This window comes from Lynx canadensis, chromosome B3, assembly GCF_007474595.2.
Source record: "Lynx canadensis isolate LIC74 chromosome B3, mLynCan4.pri.v2, whole genome shotgun sequence".
In the NCBI taxonomy this organism is placed as follows: domain Eukaryota; kingdom Metazoa; phylum Chordata; class Mammalia; order Carnivora; family Felidae; genus Lynx; species Lynx canadensis.
Genome location: NC_044308.2, coordinates 83,910,754 through 83,932,282, shown reverse-complemented (window position 1 = coordinate 83,932,282; position 21,529 = coordinate 83,910,754). Strand labels below are relative to the sequence as shown.

The 21,529-nt window shown below is 50.8% G+C and overlaps 2 protein-coding genes and 4 non-coding genes across 7 annotated transcripts in view; 4 read left to right on the top strand and 2 right to left on the bottom strand.

Moving 5' to 3' along the window:
* The window catches only part of SNX6 (sorting nexin 6), a 63,482-nt gene extending 59,770 nt beyond the window's left edge, over positions 1–3,712 (top strand). For both annotated transcript variants that reach the window (XM_030318923.1, XM_030318922.1), the window contains one exon: positions 1,883–3,712. In XM_030318923.1, coding sequence (XP_030174783.1) covers positions 1,883–1,936 — 54 coding nt within the window. In that variant the 3' untranslated portion in view covers positions 1,937–3,712. The remainder of the gene's footprint in view (positions 1–1,882) is intronic.
* Positions 3,713–5,262: 1,550 nt separating this feature from the next.
* LOC115517436 lies at positions 5,263–5,426 on the bottom strand. The gene has a single exon (XR_003969886.1). It is a non-coding gene; the product is annotated as a U1 spliceosomal RNA (small nuclear RNA).
* Positions 5,427–11,847: 6,421 nt separating this feature from the next.
* LOC115517424 lies at positions 11,848–12,011 on the top strand. The gene has a single exon (XR_003969874.1). It is a non-coding gene; the product is annotated as a U1 spliceosomal RNA (small nuclear RNA).
* Positions 12,012–16,328: 4,317 nt separating this feature from the next.
* On the bottom strand, positions 16,329–16,418 carry TRNAY-GUA. Its single transcript is given in 2 exon segments — positions 16,329–16,364; positions 16,382–16,418. It is a non-coding gene; the product is annotated as a tRNA-Tyr (tRNA).
* Positions 16,419–17,450: 1,032 nt separating this feature from the next.
* Positions 17,451–17,979, top strand: LOC115517216 (SNRPN upstream reading frame protein-like). The gene is given in 3 exon segments (XM_032593491.1): positions 17,451–17,581; positions 17,584–17,610; positions 17,613–17,979. Coding segments are annotated over 3 exon segments (186 nt in total). The 5' UTR covers positions 17,451–17,529; the 3' UTR covers positions 17,720–17,979.
* Positions 17,980–19,790: 1,811 nt separating this feature from the next.
* On the top strand, positions 19,791–19,954 carry LOC115517413. Its single transcript, XR_003969863.1, has one exon. It is a non-coding gene; the product is annotated as a U1 spliceosomal RNA (small nuclear RNA).
* Positions 19,955–21,529: the final 1,575 nt, after the last annotated feature.

Genomic DNA, 21,529 nt, shown 5'->3' with positions numbered 1-21,529 from the left:
CAGGAAATTACTATGGATACAGTACTATTATCTAATCCACAGACTTTTATGCCACCAGTTGTCTAACAATGAATAATGTCTTTAGTGACAAAAGGATACTCAAGATAATACATGACATTCGGCGCACAGGTCTTTTTATTTATTTTTTAAGTTTATGTATTTATTTTGAGAGAGCGAGCGAGAGAGAGCGCGAGCGCACACGTGGGAGAAGGGGAGAGGCAGAGCGAGCAAGCGAGAGAGAGAGAGAGAGAGAGAGAGAGAGAGAGAGAGAGAGAATCCCAAGGCAGGCTCTGGCGCTGTCAGTGCAGAGCCCGCCCGGGGCGCAGGGTGGGGTGGGGGAGGGCTCCAACTCACGAAACCGAGACCGTGAGATTGTGACCTGAGCAGAAACCGAGAGTCGGACACTTAACCGAGAGAGCCACCCAGGCGTGACTTTTCGTTTTTCTTGGGATGAGCTCTACACCCGCTGTAGGGCTTGAATTCACGACCCCCAGGATCGAGAGAGTCGAGAGTCGCGCGCTCTACCAACTGGGCCAGCCAGGTGCCCTCCCCGCCCCGCACCCCCCGCACGTGTCGTTTTAGACTTCCTGAACCCGGAAAGTTCCTGAGTCTTTGTATTTCATAACATTGGACACTGAAACGCACGGGTCTATAAAATGTCCCTCGCTTTGGGTTCGTCTAGTTATTGAGTTTAGATTCCCCACCTGTGGCGGGAATCGCCCAGAAGTGGTGCTCGGACCTTCTCGTTGTTGCATCCTTTCAGGAGGTACATGCTGTTGATGAGTTGCCTCGCTGGCAATGTCTGACTTTGATCATTTGGTTCAAGTGATGATGTCTGCAGGTTCCTCAGTGGCCAAGTTACTATTTTACACTTTGAAATGAAGAAGTATTCTGCGGGGAGATACTTGGGACTGTGTAAATACCCCATCGCTTACCCAGCACTGTCCCACGGAATTTTGTGTGATGATGGAAGTATCCTGTCATCAGCACTGTCTGGCACGGTAGCCACTAAGTAGCCACACGTGGCCGTCAAACGCCTACACTTGAAATGTGGCTGGTGCAACTGAGAAACTGAGTTTTTATTTCACTTTAATTAACAGAAATTTAAATTTTCCATCGCCGCACGTAGCTAATGGCTACGGTATTGGCATTTCAGCCTTATGCTCAAAGCCACCGTTCATGACTTTTGCCTCCGTCGATTATCGTGGTGGCTGCCAGACGGTCACTTTTCTAATCCCATCGTTTTAGTTGGCTTTCTACTTACTGGAAGGAAGAGGTTTTCCTTTACCCCACGTATTTATCGGCGTAATGCATATATGCTTACATTTGTCCGGACACGTGTCTAAATTTGGATGCCAGCGCCCATGTTTTACAAATGGGTACGTAGGCCTGTCTGAATGTTACAGAATGCCGTTGTACGGGAACTTACGGCTATGTGTATAAAAACTGGTATCACTCACTACTTTAGTCCTGAAAGTGTACGTTATAATTTAATATGCCTCTACCCTAATACACAGATTTTAACGGCTAGAGGAAAGGGATAAGAACCGGTCTTGCAAAACGTCCGGTAGTTTGACTTGGACTCACAGGGCATGTTTCATCCCTCATTAGAACCATGCCGAGTGATTCAACACCATAATACTGATCTAGACGGAAATGCCCTGAAGAAATCTGGTGTGTGGAAAACCTTGTGCGTGAAACAAAGGATACGGTTTTATGTCTTTAAACCCGTGTACGTGTGTGGATAGTGAGTAGCTGTTTCCGGAGTTCTGTTGTCTTAATAAAGGTGGCGTTAGTTACGGGATTCCCAGCGCTGTTATATTTTCACTGCAACTCTTCCAGGCTGTCTGCACTTCATGATTTATTTTCCCTTCCTTTTTAGGGTAACCTACAGTTGCTGCAGAACTGCTTGGCAGTGTTAAATGGAGACACATAAGCCACACTCCGCCTTTGGTTAAAAAGGGCTGCCTTCCTTCAGATTTTATTTTTGTTTTCTTAATGAGATTAGGCATTTACTGCTCACTGGAAACAAAAGAAACAGCTGACCAAGCGCATCTACTCTCCTTTTTTTCTGAGAAGCGATGGAGCGGTGCCGTCCACGGGTTTTGCGGGTCCGTCCGTCTGTGTGGTGGAACGCTGCCCTCCTGCAGCTCCCCGTGTGCTCCCTGGGACGGTTGTCCATCACCGTGCGCTCCTCCTCTTCCGAAGCCCAGCGTTCAGTCCTTTTTTAAGTAGCCTCTGTAACTGTCTTTATTTTCTGAATAGCGTTCCTTATGGCTGCCAATCTTATTTCCCTTTAAGTAATCTCTGATGTTTAACCCTTTCAAAGATGCATTGTTCAGACAAGATAAAGGTTGCCATTACCTTTTGTTTTCTTTTGGTGTTTTTGTTATGTTTTGTTTTGTTTTGTTTTGTTTTGTTTAAAAACATTGTATGCCACCTTAGTTCATCCATGTATCCTGGTAAAAGCATCTTAATCAGACTTATTTTTAATTAATGAACATTTCTTAGAAGTTTTGGGACAGACTTTATGTAATCTTTATAAGTATGATTTCTGATGAAAAGCGACTGCATTAGTATGTTTGCCTTAAACTTGTAGACTAAACCGACTATTGTCAAATAAACCGTGGTAACAGTGATAGTTTTTAACTCTGTGGTCATTGTATCACTCTAAAATTTGGAGTAGCTATAATCAATCTACTCCTTCGTTATGCTTTACAGTGCAGGTCTTCTCTCTTTTTTCTCTGAAAATGGCATGTTGAACCAGGTTCACCAGTCCCCTTACGAAAGAATGAACTGCTTCTCTGTGTGCTCTCAGCCTTTCCTAGAAGATGGAATTGGGCAGAGGCAGGTTCGAAACAGCTGTTTCTAAAATACAGGAGGCAGACAGAATGGTCCGTCTGTGATGGTTTCCTGAATTCCATCCCTAGCCGGGCCAGTTAACCCTGCGACACGCCATCGAGCCACTTGATAGTTCTACTAGTGTACGGATTGGTATGGAGAGAGAAAGAGTGCTGTAAGGAACAGCCCTCGTGGGGGGGTGGGGGGGTGGGGGGGGGGATTGGAATATTTGGAATGGAAGGCTCCAAAAAGGATACTAGTTACAGTTACAATACAAATATGATTGGCCTTTTTAATGTGAATTATCGCCACGTCATTTCTAATTTAAAATTCGATTGTGTGGTTTGGTTTTTTTCACTGTCTAACTTTTCTTCCAGTTGGAAACCACAGGTATTTGGGTTGGTCACCTTGTAGGTGGGTTCCTCGTTTACATTTTCCCCACCCCTGGTCTAGGTCTTCTGAGTAGTCACCATGATCCCAGCCTTGCTCTCCAGCATGTTCTCTTGCCTTACTGGTGTGCTGGTTCACGTCTCTCTCTTTCACTGGCGTGGTTCCCTGGTTATTCCCTGATGTCGTTTGTACTACCCCCCCCCCCGGTTGCCTGAGAAATCTGTGTGTTTGGTCCTCCTGTCTGTCCCCTTCACTGGTGAGAAGACGCCCACTCGATGCTCACCAGTGGATGAACGGGACAGAGAGCCCTGGCTTCGGGACTCGGGTGCAGTCCCTTCGCCGGCTGCCCTTGTGGCCTAGGCAGGTTTGGTTCGCTTGACCTCTGTCTGCCTCAGTTTCTCTACTACAAAGGACATACTGACCTACCTACCTCACAGGGGTGTTGTGAGGATTAATAAACATTGGTACAGTGCTTTGAAAACGTGAAGGTGCTGTGTAAATGCTAAGAAACAGCAAGTACGGGGCAAAAGGCAGTAATACAGTGTCGCACCTATCCATCCGCTAATCTGCTTGTTTGTACCAAGGGGGCCTTATTCCGGGCAAGGGTAGGAGAGTGGTAGGTACATCCCTTGGTCCCTGGTTTACATGTTTACGGTGTCTGTTGGGGTGGGGGTAGAGTGGAAGCAAGTTACATATTAGTGTGGGGCAGGGTGCTTAACAAAAACACACATAAATGAGTTGACCGCACTATCCAAGGAAGGACCTTGTCACAAAACACACAAAGAAGGTAGGTTACTCCCTCTTTTCTTTTTTCTAACGTTTTTTTTTTTTTTTTTTTTTTTTTTAGACAGAGCATGAACGGGGGAGGGGCAGAGAGAGAGGGAGACACAGAATCGGAAACAGGCTCCAGGCTCCGAGCCATCAGCCCAGAGCCTGACGCGGGGCTCGAACTCACGGACCGCGAGATCGTGACCTGGCTGAAGTCGGACGCTTAACCGACTGCGCCACCCAGGCGCCCCTGTAGGTTACTCCCTCAAGGGCATACTTTAGGAAAGATGCTACTTTGTACCTCCAGAACAATGGAAGTATTCCGCAGCTCAGCTGCTGGTTCCCCGTAAAACCAAACCAAACCAAAAACTGGTTTCAATACTCTCGTGGTGTGGCATTTACGAAACATTTAGGGACCATCTTGTGCCTGGGGGACACAAAGGAGAAAGAGGAAGACGCCCAGTAACAGAGACAAAGCCCTGCACTGGGTAGTAGTACAGGGTTTCTCCCACAGAGTGTCTTTACTGCACGCTCTGAGAGGAAGAGAGCGACGCGAGCAGTAGGAATGAACGACCCAGGAGGAATGAAGGTGGCGGGGTTGGTGGCAGTGAAGGTGGAGGATGGTAAAGAAAGGAAATTGCAAAAGAAAGTGGGGGTCCCCGGGCCGCTAAGGCCCGTGAGGCTTAAAGACTGGGCGAGTTTCTCCTCTGCCCCTAGTTTGGGAAAGCCTACAACACAGATTCCGTGGTGAACTGCTACAGAAGTTGAGCTCAAACAGACCTTTTTGAAGTGAAGCACTACGCACAAGTTAGCAGAGCAGGGTGGTGGATTTCAAGGAGACACTGCTGTGGCGGGGGACGGGGGGGGGGGGGAGGACGAGGCGTCGCAGAACTTACAAAGAAAAGAAAACGACCACGAAGTGAAGGTGTACTTCTGCGCTGTCTCCTGGCTCCCCCGCAAACCCTCACGTGCCCGCCTATCACCACGTCTTCAGGCAACCGGAAAAATCTTCTCCGTGCTGCCGCAGTACGCGGGCTATAGTTGGCGAAAAACGAGGTAAAGATAAACCAAACAAAACCAAGCCAAGCAAAAGCCGAGAAGCGGGGTTCTACTTTCTTTCAGCCTTGTTTAGGCGGCCCCGGGACGCGTTAGTACGGAGAATAATGCAACAGCCCAGCGTGTCCGTACCAGGGGTGCGAGGCTGAAACACACGACGCCGCCGTGTGGCTAAGCTCAGCTTCTTCCATTCAGACCAGGAAAAGTCAGGGGAAAGCGCGAACGCAGTCCCCCACTACCACAAATTATGCAGTCGAGTTTCCCACATTTGGGGAAATCGCAGGGGTCAGCACATCCGGAGTGCAATGGATAAGCCTCGCCCTGGGAAAACCACCTTCGTGATCATGGTATCTCCCCTGCCAGGTAAGTATGAGTTGCACGCCCCGCCTCGACCCACACCCTGGCCCTCGCCACGCTTCTTACACACGGTCACTTGCCTCACGCGGCCTCCGCGCCCCGGCTGCCCGCAGCCCCCCCGCAGCTCCAACCTCTCCCGTCCGCAAAACAACCTCGGGCGCCTTTGCCTAGCCCCCACGCGGGACGTGCGCGCCCAGGCGGTCCGGGACCGGCAGCCTCTTCGCGCTTGTTCATCTACATACGCCACGCCCTGTCGCGCGCTTCCCCGCGTCGCGGCTCCAGCTCTGGGACAACGGATGTGCTAGTGTCCCGGCAGACCGCCGGTGCCCGGAGCGAAGGACGGGGGGAGGGCGGCGAGGAGTCGGGACCCGGAAGGGAGACCCGAGAAGACGGGGTCCCGCGGCGTCCAGAAGTTGCAGGCCCCTCCGAGGCGGTGGGTTAAGTCTCCCCTTCCTTGCAACGAAAATTACATGCAATACGCAACAGAGAATCAACTCAACCTTAAATACTAAGAGTTTTGTCACCAATTTAACATGAAATTGTCTTAATCCTCAGTATGACCTTTCGGATTACGTAGTAACCTAATCCTGCGACAACCAAAGGAAAATTTGAACAGAGGGCGTCAGTCAGGACAAGGCGTCCATTCTCAAGAGTAGATGTGTGGGCTGGGGAGGGGCGTCGAATGGTCTCCGAAAATCAAATGAACGGAAATATCACGTTTTCATCCTGTGGGCTTCGGCTGCCTCTTTCAGCCTGCCCGGATTTGTCTTTTCCTCTTCTGTACAAGAAGATTCTTTCCGGAGATCGAGTGGAGGTAAAGGTAAATATCCTCTTCAGATAGGAGCAAAATGATCGAAGTGTTGTGTGTTCCTGGGTGATCGGGTCCCTTGCAAAGCAAGGCAAGAGACAGGACTAGAGATTATTGGGTCAGCAAAGACTTCTCTGAGGTTCTAGCAGCGTCAAGATCCGAGTTAACGTGTTGTACATCCTTTTTACTTTACTTTTCTTTTCTTTTCTTTTGTTTTTTAATTTATTTTGAGAGAGAGCGGGAGGACGGGCGAGAGCAGGGGAGAGGGAGAATCCCAAGCAGGCTTCGTGCGTGCTGTCAGCGGGGAGCCCCACGCGCACCGAACCCCCTCTCCGCCCCCTCCCCGCCCCCAACCGTGAGATCATGACCAAGGCTCGTTCCCTTAAGGGACTGAGCACCCAGGTGGCCCACGTTTTGGATTGTTAGTTGTTTCAGGAAGTTTCCTTTCTTAGGGTGTACTACTCCTCAAAACAAACAAATGGTTCTCTTCCCTAACCCCAGGAAAATTATCAAAACCAAGAAATGAACATTGATACAATCTTACTACTCTACAGACGTTATTCCCTTTTCCACCAATTGTCCCAATAATGTCCTTTAGAGCAAAGGAAAATTCAAAATCATGTGTTGCATTCAGTTGTCATGTCTCTTTATCTGAAATAGTTCCCAGGTAGTTCTTTGCATTTCATTATGCAGGCCTTTTTGAAGACTACGGGCCAGTCATTTTGGAGACCGTCCTTCAGTTTTTGAGTTGTCCTGGCTTCCCTCGCAAGTACATTCAGGAATGCATTTTTGACACGAAGGCTACGTAAATGATACCGTGTCTGTTATGGGTTGGTTTGTGTCCCTCCAAAACAATATGTTGAAGAGTCCTAAGTCCTGGTACCTGGGACTGTGACCTTCTTTGGAAATCTGATCTTTGCAGATACAGTCGGGTGAAGGTGAGGTCACTCGAGCGGGCCCTGATCCAATGTGACTGTTTTCCTTACGCGAGGAAGACGGCAACGTGAAGAGACTCGCTGACAGAACACCATGCGATGGCAGAAGCAGAGAGTGTAGTGATGTAGCCGCAAGCGAGCCAAGGATTGGCTTGTCACCACCGGAAGCTGGGGAGTAACGAGGGACGATTCCACTCAGAGCCTCAGAGAGAGTATGGCCCTGCTGGCACCTTGCTTTTGGACCTCTAGCTTCCAGAACTGTGAGAGAAGACACTTCTGTTTTTTTAAGCCACCCAGTTGGTGGTATTTTATTATGACAGACCTAGCAGAGGTATACAGGCCTCCTCTGGGCACCACGTGTGGAGGCACGTGAAGGCAGTTTGTTCTGTTACTGGTGGGGTTAACATCGACTACTTACTGAAGGAGGCGTATCGGTTACCCGTCTCTGTGTAACAGATGGCCGTAAAACTTAGCGATTGGAAATAATGACCGTTTCACTTGCTCACAATTCTGTGGATCAGCGATTCTGGCTGGGTTCCACCGGGCAGTTCTGCCGGTCTCAAGTGGGATCGCTGGAGCCGCGGCGGCCAGCCTGCAGGTCACCTGGGGCCTAGTCGGTCTAGGGGACTTCGGCAGACACGGTTCACGTTCACTCGGGCGATGTCATCCTCCAACGGGCTAACCCAGGCTTCTTCTCATGGTGGCCTCAGGACAGGCAAGTGAGAGCCAGTCTTAATGAGCAAGTGATTTTCAACCTTCTGCTTGCATCCCATATACTAATGTCCCATTAGCCAAAGCAAGTCACATAGCGAAGGCCAAAGTCAGTAGGCTGGGGTGTTGCAGAAGCACCTGGGTACTGGGGCCAGCACTGCAACTGTCGGCCACTGGAGGTGTTCATCGAGTTTTCCCTTTGTAATTATTAAGTGATTTGTATGGAGATAATGTGAGGATATGTGAACATCCTGTTTAACACAACAGTTTTTAGCATCCACTGAGGGCTCTTGCGTTATGATTGCCAAATGTCCATTTTCTAATGCCATCATTCATTCTTCAGTTATCAGCTGGCATCGTAAGGTAGGACTTTCCCTCCTTCCCTATGTGCTAACGATACGAACTCATGGTTGTTATTTTGTTCAGTTGTTTGTAACCCAAAACTGTTTTGAAATTTATTTTGACGTTCTGATGTTCTCAGATCGGGCCTATAAAAACCCCTTCAGGGTGCCTACGGTGTCCTTCGGACATGTCCATAACATTTTTGGAGCATTTCCGTGTCTTCTGGCACAAGATGTTCCAGGGCCATTATGTATCTGTCTTGGCTCGTGAAAATTACCTATTTCTCCAAAGAGGCCTGGTTCTTTTTAGTGGGGAGTGGTTTTAGAAAACAAGATCAAGGGGCGCCTGCGTGGCGCAGTCGGTTGGGCGGCCGACTTTGGCTCAGGTCGTGATCTCACGGGTTCGGTTGGTGAGTTCGGCCCGCTTTGGATCCTCAGCCCCCCTCTCTCTGCCCCTCCCCCGCTCACACATTGTCTCAAAAACAAATAAACGTTAAACAAATAAGCGTTAAGAGAAGGAGGAGGAGGAGGAGGAGACAGAAAGAAAAGAAAAAAAGAAAAAAGAAAAGAAAGGAAGCAAGATCAAGGCGGTAGGTATGTCTAATGCTACTGTCTTTGCCTCTAGGCCCCTTCAGTGGATAGAGGTAGAGAATACGTGTATTTCCTAACACCTATCTACAGAGGTAGATTAAAAGCAATGAGCCCAGGGACAGCTACGTGGGTGGTTCAGTTGGTTAAGCATCCGTCTCTTGATTTTGGCTCAGGTCATAACCTTGGGGTCATGATATTGAGCCCTGCCTCCGGCTCCCTGCTAGGTGTGGAACCTGCTTAAGATTCTCTCTACCTCTGTCTCTGCCCCTCTCCCCCCTCTCAAAATAAATTAATAAACGTAAAGAAAATTCTCTCTCCCTCTCTCTATGCCCTCTCCCTCACTCGCTCCTTCTCTCTCTTTAAAAAAAAAAAATTAAAAAAATAAATAATGAGCCCACACCAGTACCTTAAATTCCAACTCTCAATTTTATGCAAGTGGGTCCTCCTTGCCCTCCACCATTCCATATTTGTTTGTTTGCTTGCTTTAATTTTTTTAACGTTTATTTATTTTTGAGAGAGAGAGAGAGAGACCGATCACAAGCAGGGGAGGGACAGAGAGAGAGAGGGAGACACAGAATAAACAGGCTCCAGGCTCCGAGCTGTCAGCACAGAGCCTGATGAGGGGCTCGAACTCACAAACCGTGAGATCATGACCTGAGCTGAAGTTGAACGCTTAACCAACTAACCGACTAAGCCACCCAGGCACCCCGTGTTTTTGTTTTTGTTTTTAATGTTTATTTATTTATTTTTTAAATGTTTATTTTTGTGAGCGAGAGAGAGAGAGAGAGAGAGAGAGAGAGAGAGAGCGCATGAGCAGGGGAGGGGCAGAGAGAAAGGGAGACACAGAATCAATTCAAAGCAGGCTCCAGGCTCCGAGCTGTCAGCACAGAGCCCGATGTGGGGCTTGAACCCATGAACCGCGAGATCGTGACCTGAGCGAAAGTCAGGCGCTTAACCGACTGAGCCACCCAGGCGCCCCAAATGTTTATTTATTTTTGAGAGCAAGAGAGACAGAGCATGAGCAGGGGCACAGAGAGAGAGAGAGAGAGAGAGAGACAGACAGACAGACAGACAGAATCTGAAGCAGACTCCAGGCTCTGAGCCATCAGCACAGAGCCCGACGGAGGGCCCAAACTCATGAACCGTGAGATCATGACCTGAGCTGAAATCAAGAGTCGGATGCTCAACAGACTGAGCCACCCAGGCAGACCATCATTCCATATTTGTTTGTATCTCCTTTCTCCAACAGTAAGAACCTTGACTCCCAACATCCATTTAGTCATTAGCTCAATCCTACAGTATACACAACGTTGTTACAGAACTGTTACGACCATACAGCTATGAAATACAAACCTACTGTGGGATAGCTCAGTATGTGTTTGCAGTTCTTGTCTTTGGACTTGAAGATGTTTATAGTCGATGTACTGCGCCCAAAAGTCATTTCAGTTGGTTATTTTTTTTTCTTCCAGTGTGGCTACACTATTCATCTCAGATCGCTAGGTTCAGTTATGCTTATGTTCAACGTTAGGGATGTTCCCCCTGTGATTAAAAAATATATGTAAAATATTAATAGAATTCCAGAAGTCAAAATTACAGAGAAAGGTGTACTCAGAAAAGCATCACTCTCTCCTTCCACTCCCCCCCCCTCCCCAGGCAATTTCATCATTTATCTATTTAGAGAGTGCTAGTCGGGGACAAGGGGAGAGGGGCAGAGGGGGAGAGAGAGAGAATCTTAAGCAAGCTCCACACTCAGTGCCCAGCCCACGACCCTGGGATCCTGACCTGACCTGACCTGACCTGAAGTCAAGAGTCAGACACCCAGGTGTCCCTAGTCTTCTGTTTCTTTTGGCAAGACTGTATAATTTTCTTGTTTTCACACTTTTCCTACACAAACGGTAGCATACTACATATATTTGGGGGCCTTCCCCCCCCCCCCCCCACTTAACACAGTCGATGTGTCATACCTAAAGCGAACCCACAAGTCAAGCAACCCTGTCCTAACCTCCTGGAGGCCACAAGGTCAGCCAAAGAAAAAAGTAAACAAACTAGAAAACCCAAACGAGGGCTCACCAGCCTTTGCAAAGACTGTGATTTCTCAGTGGGGAAAATGTTAGAAAAAAACGGTGACAAAAATCAAACCCCTCAATCCAACTGCAAACTGCAAACTGCTGTGCAGTGCCTGGCTGGCTCAGTTGGTAGACCATGGGGCTGTGAGTGAAGAGTTCTAGCCCTACATGGGTGTACAGATTGATGAGGGAAACGAAGGCAAGAGAAACGTAGCTTAAACTAGATCTCCTTACAGCTTGCAGCCCACTGATAGAGAGCTGAAACATGCAGAGCGTGACCTTCCTCAAGGAGCTCACGGCTGCCGTAGTGCCTTAATGTTTATATTTCGTTAAAAACTAAAAGCAACCTTACCATGACAGCAGCTAGCCCCTCAGGGTCCTGAAAGCCTTGCTTCAAAATTCCTTGGAAACTTACTTTATCTCTATCCCCCCTCCCTCCACAAATTTAAAAATATATCATCAAGTCACTCCTCACAAGCCCAGTGCAGCTCTTTCTGCCTGCCCACCGGGTGCTGTGCTTGGTGCTACGTATAATAACAACACCTTTTTGCACTGAAACGTCTGGAGAAACCTTTCTTAGCCATCTGCTCATGAATCCACGTCATAATTAAAAAACAAATAAATAAAATAAATAAGAGAACTACAAACTAATGTTCATTTTAACTGGAAGAATCACAGCCAGGCTCCCCCGGTTCTTCTACTTTCGTCCCCCAAGGGTGGGAAGTTCCTCCGCCCACTCGGGCGACGGGGCGTGGCGTATGTAGATGAAATGCGCGCATTGGCTGCCGGTCCCGGACAGCCTGGGCGCGCACGTCCCGCGTGGGGGCTAGGCAAAGGCGCCCGAGGTTGTTTTGCGGACGGGAGAGGTTGGAGCTGAGGGGGGGCTGCGGGCAGCCGGGGCGCGGAGGCCGCGTGAGGCAAGTGACCGTGTGTAAGAAGCGTGGCGAGCGCGAGGGTGTGGGTCGAGGCGGGGCGTGCAGCTCATACTTACCTGGCAGGGGAGATACCATGATCACGAAGGTGGTTTTCCCAGGGCGAGGCTTATCCATTGCACTCCGGATGTGCTGACCCCTGCGATTTCCCCAAATGTGGGAAACTCGACTGCATAATTTGTGGTAGTGGGGGACTGCGTTCGCGCTTTCCCCTGGTTATTTGGGTTTGCAAAGAACAGGCGCAGCTCTTTGTCCCCCGTGTCGGCGCAGTGAACGCATTTCTGGGCGTTTGGCTCCCCACAGTTGACGTCCATGGCGTCGGGACAGCAGTCCCGGCAGTGTTTTCGGGTTTGTTGTTTTTCTTTTTCTTCTCGCGTTGTTTTGTTTTGTTTTAATTTTTTCTTTCAACGTTTATTTATTTTTGGGACAGAGAGAGACAGAGCATGAACGGGGGAGGGGCAGAGAGAGAGGGAGATACAGAATCCGAAGCAGGCTCCAGGCTCCAGGCTCTGGGCCATCATCAGCCCAGAGCCCGACGCGAGGCTCGAACCCACGGACCGTCTCGCGTTGTTTTCTTAAAGCGCTTTTGCTTTGGAGGCTAGCAGCCGCTTTCAACGCGTGTTCCTGGGCCCGTAGTTTCAGCATCGCCTGGTCTCGTGGGGGCTGGCTGGTTACGAGCGCGGGACGCAGCAACGTTTTGTAGACCCCTTACTTTCACAGAATCCGCCAAACTAGATAGCAGCCACTTATATACTACAGGATTCCCAGTTGGTTCCAGAGACGCTTGGAGAACCGATCTAACATCTTATTAGCTTTGTCTTTTTCCCGAAAAATTTTTAGTGTTTGGTTTTCGAGACAGCCAGCGAGCGTGGGCGGGGAAGGAGCAGAGAAAGAGGGAGCCCCAGAATCTGAAGCAGGCTCCAGGCTCTGAACTGTCAGCACAGAGCCAGATCCGTGGCTCGAACTCACCAACCGTGAGTTCAGGACCTGAGCCCAAACCCCACGCTTAGCGGACTGAGCCACCCAGGACCCCTGCATTTTAGTTTTCTAACTATACCCCCTGAGAGGGAAGTTCCACGAGGCCAGAGATTCTTGTCTATTTTGTTGATTGCTCCATTCATACTTGGCTACAACAGTGCATGGCGGCATAATAGGCTTTTAGTATATGCTTCATTAATTAACTTATAGATCGCGGGGTTAAAAAAAAAAAAAAAGTTTCTGGGGCGCCTGGGTGGCTCAGTCCAGTCAAGCATCCTGACTCTTGATTTCGGCTCAGGTCACGATCTCACAGTTTGTGAGGATCCACCCACCAGTCTACCCCATCGGCCTCCAACCTAGCCTGGTTCAGCCCCTTCTCACTTTAGAAGAATGGGATCATTTTACAAACCATCAGAAAAAGGTAAGTCAGGGGTATGCACCTTAGTTAGTTTTCTCCCATGCCTTCCTCTTCTGTTCTTCCATCATGCTTCACTCTGGTTCAAGGTGTAGGGGAGACAGAACTTTACTTTTACCCTGTTAGGGTCTCCAGCAGGGCCTGAGAATTAAATTGGACGTAAAACAGAATATCAGAAGGAAAGCATACAGATTTTTTCCATGTACGTGGGAGACCCCATAGTAACATGAAAACCCAAAGAAGTGGCTAGGTGGGTCTCCAAGGAGCCCTGGTTCCTTTTTTTTTTTTTTTTTTTCCATTTTGTGTTGCTGGAGGCCAAGATCCGGTGGTGCTTAGCGTTCACGGATACTGATGTGTGATTGCATTTAGGCCCTGCACCTGTTTTACTCCACGGATTATGATCCATTATTTTTTATTTTATTTAAAAAAAATTTTTTTTTAACGTTTATTTATTTTTGAGACTGAGAGAGACAGAGCATGAACAGGGGAGGGACAGAGAGAGAGAGGGAGACACAGAATCTGAAACAGGCTCCAGGCTCTGAGCTGTCAGCACAGAGCCTGACATGGGGCTTGAACTCGCGGACCGTGAGATCATAACCTGAGCCGAAGTCAGACACTTAACCAACTGAGCCACCCAGGCGCCCCTATGATCGATTATTATCATGATCTCGATTTGGCCAGTGGGAACCCTTTCAAAATGGCTCTTGTGTGCTTGACATGTCCACATCAGTGGCACATTGCTTTACTTTTTGGCACAGCTCCATGTTTCAGGGCATGATGAGGCCGACTGATACCCAGCCGTGTCCGCCAGTCTGGTGGCCTGGCTCCTTTGACCCTCCTGTGCGCACCGACCTGGATTCCTTTGAGGGAGGTGGTTACTTCCTGAAATAGGTCAAGGTGCTTTGGACTTCCTGGAGAGGCACTGGAGTCAAAGGCGGGGGAGAAGAGAACACCAGTGCCGGGGTTGGACTCCTTGCCCTGGCTCCATGTATTTTAACATCCCCTCGGGTGTGTGCCCACCCACCCACCCAGTGAAAGTCCCACAGAGGCGCAACAGGTCACATCTACGTGGCCTTCCCTTGACTGTGTCGCCACTGCCTGACTGGGTGGCAGGCACTGCTGTGCCTGCAAGGATGTGGGGCGGTACCTTGGAAGCACCGGCTACTCCCCATGACACCCCGGACAGGAAGCGTCGGCCATGCTAGGGCCCACTCTTGCATTTGCTGGATGCCAAAACCCACCTCCCCCCTCCACCCCTCACCCTGCTATTCCCCCAAAGCGCCAAAGCTAGGTCCCCAGGGATTCCACACCTCCACATCTCATGGGGGGGGGGGGGCAGGCACATCCAGTGAAGGTGGTTGAGGTTTTATCTTTGGTGCCTGTCTGCTGGTCTCTGCCTGTAGATGGTGACATTAGAGGCTGGGGTCTCTCTGTGGCTTCCCGAAGGTCAACTGTTGGACTTCAAAGGCAGGGCCTCCTGAACCCGTGGAGGCAGTGGGACAGTAGCACTGAGACTGGGCTGGGGAGCGAACCAAGAGGAAGGGCGGGGGGCCGGGGGAAACGCAGTCTCCAGTTTGGGAGGCAGAACTAAAACCGAAAAGGCGCTTGTGGTCTCAGAGGTCAGGGATGGCAGTAGCCGGGTCCCTGAGGCCTCAGAGAGCCACACTCCCGGTGCGGTTCCGCCGCCAGCCCCCTCTGTGATGCGCTCCAACTGTACTTTGAGTCTCTGGAGTTTCCTTCCCACAGGAGGAAAGAGAACAAGGACCTTTCCCTGGCGTTCTTCTCTGCACCCACCCGCAGCCCCAACAACCTGGCTCTGTCCCCAGGATGAAGCCCGTTTTCTCCTGGATGGGTGCTCTCTGACAGGCCCTCAGTGTCTCCCTCTTCAGGCCCTGCCAATTTAGCCTTAAGGGCCCAGCGCTAAGTCAGCCAGCTGGTCAGAACCCACAGGCCAGCTGCCTGTGTAAGTACGGACGTGAATTTGTGCGCCCGACCGACTGTGACGACAGCTGCCCCCGTCTCACTCCACCCCTACTCCCACTCTTCTGCGCCCCGACTCTGACTCTTAAGTCTGCGTTTTGCCGCCACACTCCACCCCACCCCCCCCACCCCCGCTCGCCCCCGCCCCTTTCTGCATACAGGTGGAGACCCCAGCGGTCCGGTCGGTCCGTGGCCAGAAAGCGGGTAAGATAGAAATATTTCATCCATCTCCCTCTCCCTCCGTCCGATGTAGCGGGAGAATCGGTACGGGTGGATTTACCACCCGTGCACAGAGTGTGAGTAATCACTGCTCTCTCAGCGGGAGCGCCCCCAGCCCCGCCATCCGTGGCTACAAGAACAGGTGCGAAGGCACGGGAAAACGGAAGTGTACCCGGACCACCGCCCTGTCCTCAGACTGACAAGAAACCTGAAGGGGCCGCTGAAGTTCTCGTCACGACTGGCAAGGCCCATGAGGGGGGCCCTGCTGCATTTCGTTTCGGCCAGTGTCAGCTTCGATGCAAGCGCACAATTGGCGATGGCTTGGAAAACCTCAGAGTGACAGTTCTGTCCCACAAGTAGATTAAGCTGGTCGGGGAAGAGGGTTTTCTGTCTCCGTAGAGCTGTATATTTATAGACCCTATGAGAAACAGGGAAGGAGGAGACAGAGAGACTGCAACTGGGAGCGACCGACGCAGCGACCGTCCTCGGAGGCAAGGCAGGAGATCGAGGAGGGGGAGTTTTCATGAAGGACGCCATGGTTGTTCCCGACCCGTGTGACGACCTGTACGCTTGTCAGCCTCGAGGGCTTGCCGAGGGCAGAACCTCTTTGCCCACGCGTTTGTCTGGAGCGGGAGCAGTGGGCGAATAAAAGTGGGGAAGGGCGCGGGACGGCGTGGGGCTGAGACAAGGCAGGAGCGGCGGGGACGTGGAGCGTCCACGGGCACGTGCAGGTAAACTGCGGGAAGAAGGCGCAGGTGTGTTCCCTGGCGGCAGCACAGGAGCAGACGTAGGCAGGTGTTCCGTAAAGGTTTTACTTACTGACTTTGGCCTGTGGGAGAGGGGCTGCCGCGAGGCTGCAGGTGCCCGGGCGGGGCAGAGTTGGGGCGGGGCGCTGGGGGGGCGGTGCCCCCCGCCCCGTGGCGCAAAAGCGTCAGGCACTTCCTTCGAGCCGGAATCGAACCAGCGACCTAAGGATGCCCACACGTATCCAGCCTACAGTCCTCCGCTCTACCAGCTGAGCTATCGAAGGGTGCACGCTGACAGGCCCGGGTCATTGCTTCTTCTTGAAATGACGGAGGCCACCACACTGGCAAGCCGGAGGTCCGGCATGCCTTGGCGTGGTTGGAAGGCCCTTTAGAAAAAAGAGCAGGGCCGACGCCGCCCCAGCGCCCCTTTCCGGGCAGAGGGAGCATATCCGCTGCGTTTGGCGGCTGCCCGGCCGGTGGCCCCAGCCTCCCGGGTCGCGATTGTCAAGATGCCTGGGCCGGGGCTCTCGCCTGTTGCATTTCCCCTCCCGGCGCTCCTTTCTACAGGTGGGGACTACAGCGGTCCGTGGCGGCAGTGGCGAGGAGGGGCGTCGGTGAAGCTCGCGTGTTGGTTGTGCGGGGGTGGCCTCGCGGAGGAGCGGAGGAGAACCCATTGGGATGGGCACTAGGTAGGCGGCTGCGAACCGCCTAACCACCTGCTCGTTTTTAAATGCCTTTAGTTCAAAATAATCCTTAGGGCAAAATGACATTTTTTTGGTGTGGCAGATTATGCCACCATACGAAGGCAATATATCGTCTTGCCTGGATTATGCAAGCCTCCTGAACTAACTGACTGATTTCCCTGCTTTTGTCTTTAACAGCCTGATTTCTTATTTTTTATTAACAACGATAATAATAATTATAATGGTAATTATTATTTTGGATGCCAAGCGGAGTGGGAGGCGGAGGACTCAGATCAAGGCACTCCTCTGCTCAAAACCTCCCAGCTCGGGGTTGCCTGGCTGGCTCAGTCAGTAGAGCATTTGACTCTTGATCTTGAGGTTGTGAGTTCGGGCCCCCGAATTGGATGCTGTGTGTATGTGGTGTGTGTGTGTGTGTGTGTGTGTGTGTGTGTGTTCCTTCTTCTTAAGATTTTATTTTTAAGTAACCTCCACACCCATCTTGGGTCTCCAACTCACGACCCCAAGATCAAGAGTCGCATGCCGCACCCACTGAACCAGCCGGGACCCCGATGTAGACCTTACTTCAAACACTAAACAAAACAAAAACTTTTGGTTCATTCACATTTAGAGTGTTACAATGATCTGCGCAGAGCGGAGTGGTCTGTGGAGATGCCTGATGGTCTGTTCTGAGGAGCGAACATGAGCCAGCAGCATGATGGACCCGGCCAGGGACCACTTACACCTGAGATGGACTACAGAAAAACACTCCCAGAGATGGAAGTCCAAGTCAAGAGCGTCACCTGTACCCAAGGAGATGGCGGCAGCAGCAGCAAGTACCTGTGGTCGATTTCCAGGCGGACCTGAGACAGGTATTCTCAGCCGAGATGCCAAGAGGCGGTTAAAGTGGTACTGGAACATCTAGGTAGCTGATTTCCAAGTGAAGTAAAAATATTATCCATGGGGGGCGGGGGTGGTGATGGTGTGGGACCTCTTACAATGATCTACAAGACCCTCGTGATCTTATCTCCAACCTAGTCACCTCTCTGACCTAATTTTGTACAACTCTTCAGTTTTGCGCTGGACGCAGGGCCTCCTTGCTATTCTCCACACACAGTCCTACCTGGGCCTTTGCGCTAGCCGACCTTTGTGCCGGGGATGCTTCCTCCCCCTCCCCCTCCCCCTCCCCCTCCGTGATTGACTCCCTCACCTCCTTCAAGTCTTTGCTTGAAGCATAGCACCTTCTCGTGTAACCTCTTCTGAGCACCCACTAACAGCTAACACACTAATTAATTTACCTATTGTGTCCATTGTTGATTTTCTCCCACTCCCTCTGCCCCTTCTACAAAACATGAACGCCAAGAGGCCTTTTTGTTACCAGTTCCTCAAAGTGTCTGGCACAACAACAAACAGTTGTTGAATGGGCAAACAATGTCATCAAAGAGAACAGAATATAAAAGGAGGGTCCAGGAGCCAGGGTTCAGCCAGGGGGAAGTGCCGGGTTATCTTGTTTCATCACCAGAGACTTTCTTAGGCTGAGAGCTGCAGAACTCTGAACACATAAGGACTGTTCCTGCACTGAGACTGTTTCCTGCACTGAGACTTGACCAGACTCTAGCATAGCTTCTAGCAGCACAAGGTTCTGTCCCTAAGTTTGACTTCCAGCCTGGGGAAGTTAAACACCTGACACAGGCCCCCAACCTGTGTTGTAAATAGGGCATTTATTAAAAAGGGCTTGCGATTGTGAATGTGGATCTCTTACAACTCTGAAGGGTCCCTCCCATCTCAAGGACTTTGAAATGTGATGGGGAAGGAAGTAGGGCCTATCTCCCAGTCTGTGGGAGGAGAGCATCCTCAGTTCAGTAACTGCCAGCTAACAAACACAACCGCCTAACAGCAGTTACACCGAACTACCCTTTGTAACCTTTCACTTCTCTGACTGGACTGAGCCCGCTTCCTCTCATTCTTCCGGGAAAATGCCCAAATCACCTCCGCACAAATCGGATTGGAGCTCAGCTCTTTCCCCTACAGTCAGTAGTCACTGAATGACATCTTTTTTCACCACTTTACTTACTGTCTGCTGCGTTTACCTTTGACGGAGTCCAAGTCAGAAAGGACCAGAGGGCACTTGGTGGGGCCACCCTGTGTGCGTGGTGGGGTGGTACGAGGGGGAAAGGGCTGAAGGGCACCTGACCCTGGCCGCCCGGGGTCTCGGGCGACACGACTGGCTGCGGTTGAAGGGCACTGTTTAGCGTTTTATTTAGTTTCTCGTTCTTCAACACTTAGAATCCTGGTTTTTCTTCTAGCGTTACTAGGTCAGGCTACTGCAGGTTACTGAAGCCCTTTTATTCAGAAATTTGCCATGGCTAAACATTGCCACGACTTCTTACTAGGGCAGCTGAGCACTTAACGTCAAGCGGCAGAAAGACCTTTCCTGAGTTTTCGATTATATTTGAAAATGAGTTTCGAACAAGCGAGGACAAAAATGGGCCGAAAGTTTCTTTTTGTTGAAAGGCAGGTTGACACCACATCCGAGCCCTGACCCGCCACCACTCCCGCTGGGCGCCGGGCGACCCCCGCCTTCTCGGGTCTCGCTGCTAGGTCCCGGACCCCTCGCCTCCTGCCCACCTGCGCCCCCCCCCCCCCCCCCCCCCCCCCCCCGGCATCGGCGGGTCTGCGCGGCCACTAGCACATCCGTTGTCCCAGAGCGGGAGACCGGATGCGGGGGACGTCATGGCAAGGCGTGGCGTATGTAGATGAGCATGCGCGCATTGGCTGCCGGTCCCGGACAGCCTGGGCGCGCACGTCCCGCGTGGGGGCTAGGCAAAGGCGCCCGAGGTTGTTTTGCCGTCGAACGAGGTTGAGGCGGGGGGCGTGCAGGGAGCGCGGGGTGCGGAGGCGGCGTGGGGGAAGTGACCGTGTGTGTGAAGCGCGGCGAGCGCGAGGGTGTGGGTCGAGGGGGGGGGCGAGCAACTCATACTTACCTGGCAGGGGAGATACCATGATCACGAAGGTGGTTTTCCCAGGGCGAGGCTTATCCATTGCACTCCGGATGTGCTGACCCCTGCGATTTCCCCAAATGTGGGAAACTCGACTGCATAATTTGTGGTAGTGGGGGACTGCGTTCGCGCTTTCCCCTGGCTTAGTGCGTTTCGAAGAACAGACCGCCCGTATGCTCGCTGTTTTGCGAGCTCTTGTCTTTCTCGGGGGGTGGGCGCCTGAGATGCCAGCGCTTACGGCGTTGGTAGCCTGGCTGGATCAAGTGCGTATGCTTTGGTGCGGTGGGGCTTTTGGCCTGAACTGCATTGGGGGGTCATGAGGATTTTAGCGCTGGCCGGTGCGGTGCCTAGGATCGCTTCGGTGCTTGCTCTAGTTCTTGAAGCAGGGTTTAGTTTCTCGTTACGTTGCGGGCGTCACGCGCCAGAAGCTTGGCCTTCTTTTGAAGGGTTAATGCCCACCATTAACAGGGCCAAGCCTTGGCAGGAGTAAGTAACTATGCTAGAAAGCTCCAGCTGGCCCGGTCACGAACTCTCAACTGCCTTCTTTGCACCTGCTGGGGGTGTGATTTTACCATGACTATTTCTGGAGCTGGAAGTAGTTGCATTGGCTGGTGGAGGTGAAAGAAACACTCACCAGTGGGGTTTACTTAACTTCTACGGTTTTGTATAGTTTTAAGAAAGATTCCTTCCGGTCCCCATCAGTCAATTCGGTTAAAACATTTTTGTGTCAAATTTAGGGCTGGGGTAGCTCTCTGGATACATACTGTATTAGTTTTACTTTGCTATTACTAGCCAAAGAAAGATTACTAACGGAGATGACCCGGCCTTAGCTCTGCCAATAATCACCAATAATTGAATTGTTGTTGGACCTCTGGTAACTGTACGAATCATTTATACCTTGTCAGTTGCGTTCAGTACCAAAGTCAGTTATTCTAGAAAGCTTCAGTGTCAAGTCCTTGTGAAAACCATAGTCCAGTTCTGAACCTGAAGTGCTACTGGCTTCACTTGGAAAGCGTGAATCCAACTGGTTTTTTCTTTCACTTTTCTTTTCTTTCACTTTGATAGCTACATAAGTGACCCCAGTGAGCCTTTTCAGAAAGGGTAGCAGCTGCTTGCCACAGCGTAGAGGCACACCGGGGCAGGCACCCCCCCCCCCAGGGCACTGGCATCCGGAACTGAGAAATATGCTATTGGTTTAGAGTCTAATCCCCAAATTGGAGTTAAGCCTCCACTAGGACCAACCTTTAGTTTCATGACAAAATAAGTGGAAAAGGTTTTCAAAATTTGGGAAAAGTTGAGGGGATGACTCTTTAATAGCTGGTTTCATTTCTTCACAATACTTTTTCTAGGAACCAAACCATCCACAGGATCTCGGGAATTACCGTGCAATGTTTTGTCACTGGTTTCGCCTGTTCTGTAAAAGCTGAAACCTACTACTGTCTACGATACCCTACCTAGTCCACCAAATTTAAATTTTCTTTTTTTGGTAGCAGACTGGTTTACTGCAAAATTTTGAGACTTTGAGATTGTAACACGTTGCAGCCCTCTCCAGCTGATAACACGTCCTAAATATTTTACTTCAGTTTCACAATATTGCAACGTGTCTAGTGAGGAGGCCTTATGTCCCTTTGAGGGAAGGGATTGTAACAAAGCCAAAGTGTCCATTCCAAGAACGTTATTGACCTTTAATTTGGGAGGCTACCAGCAAATCATCTA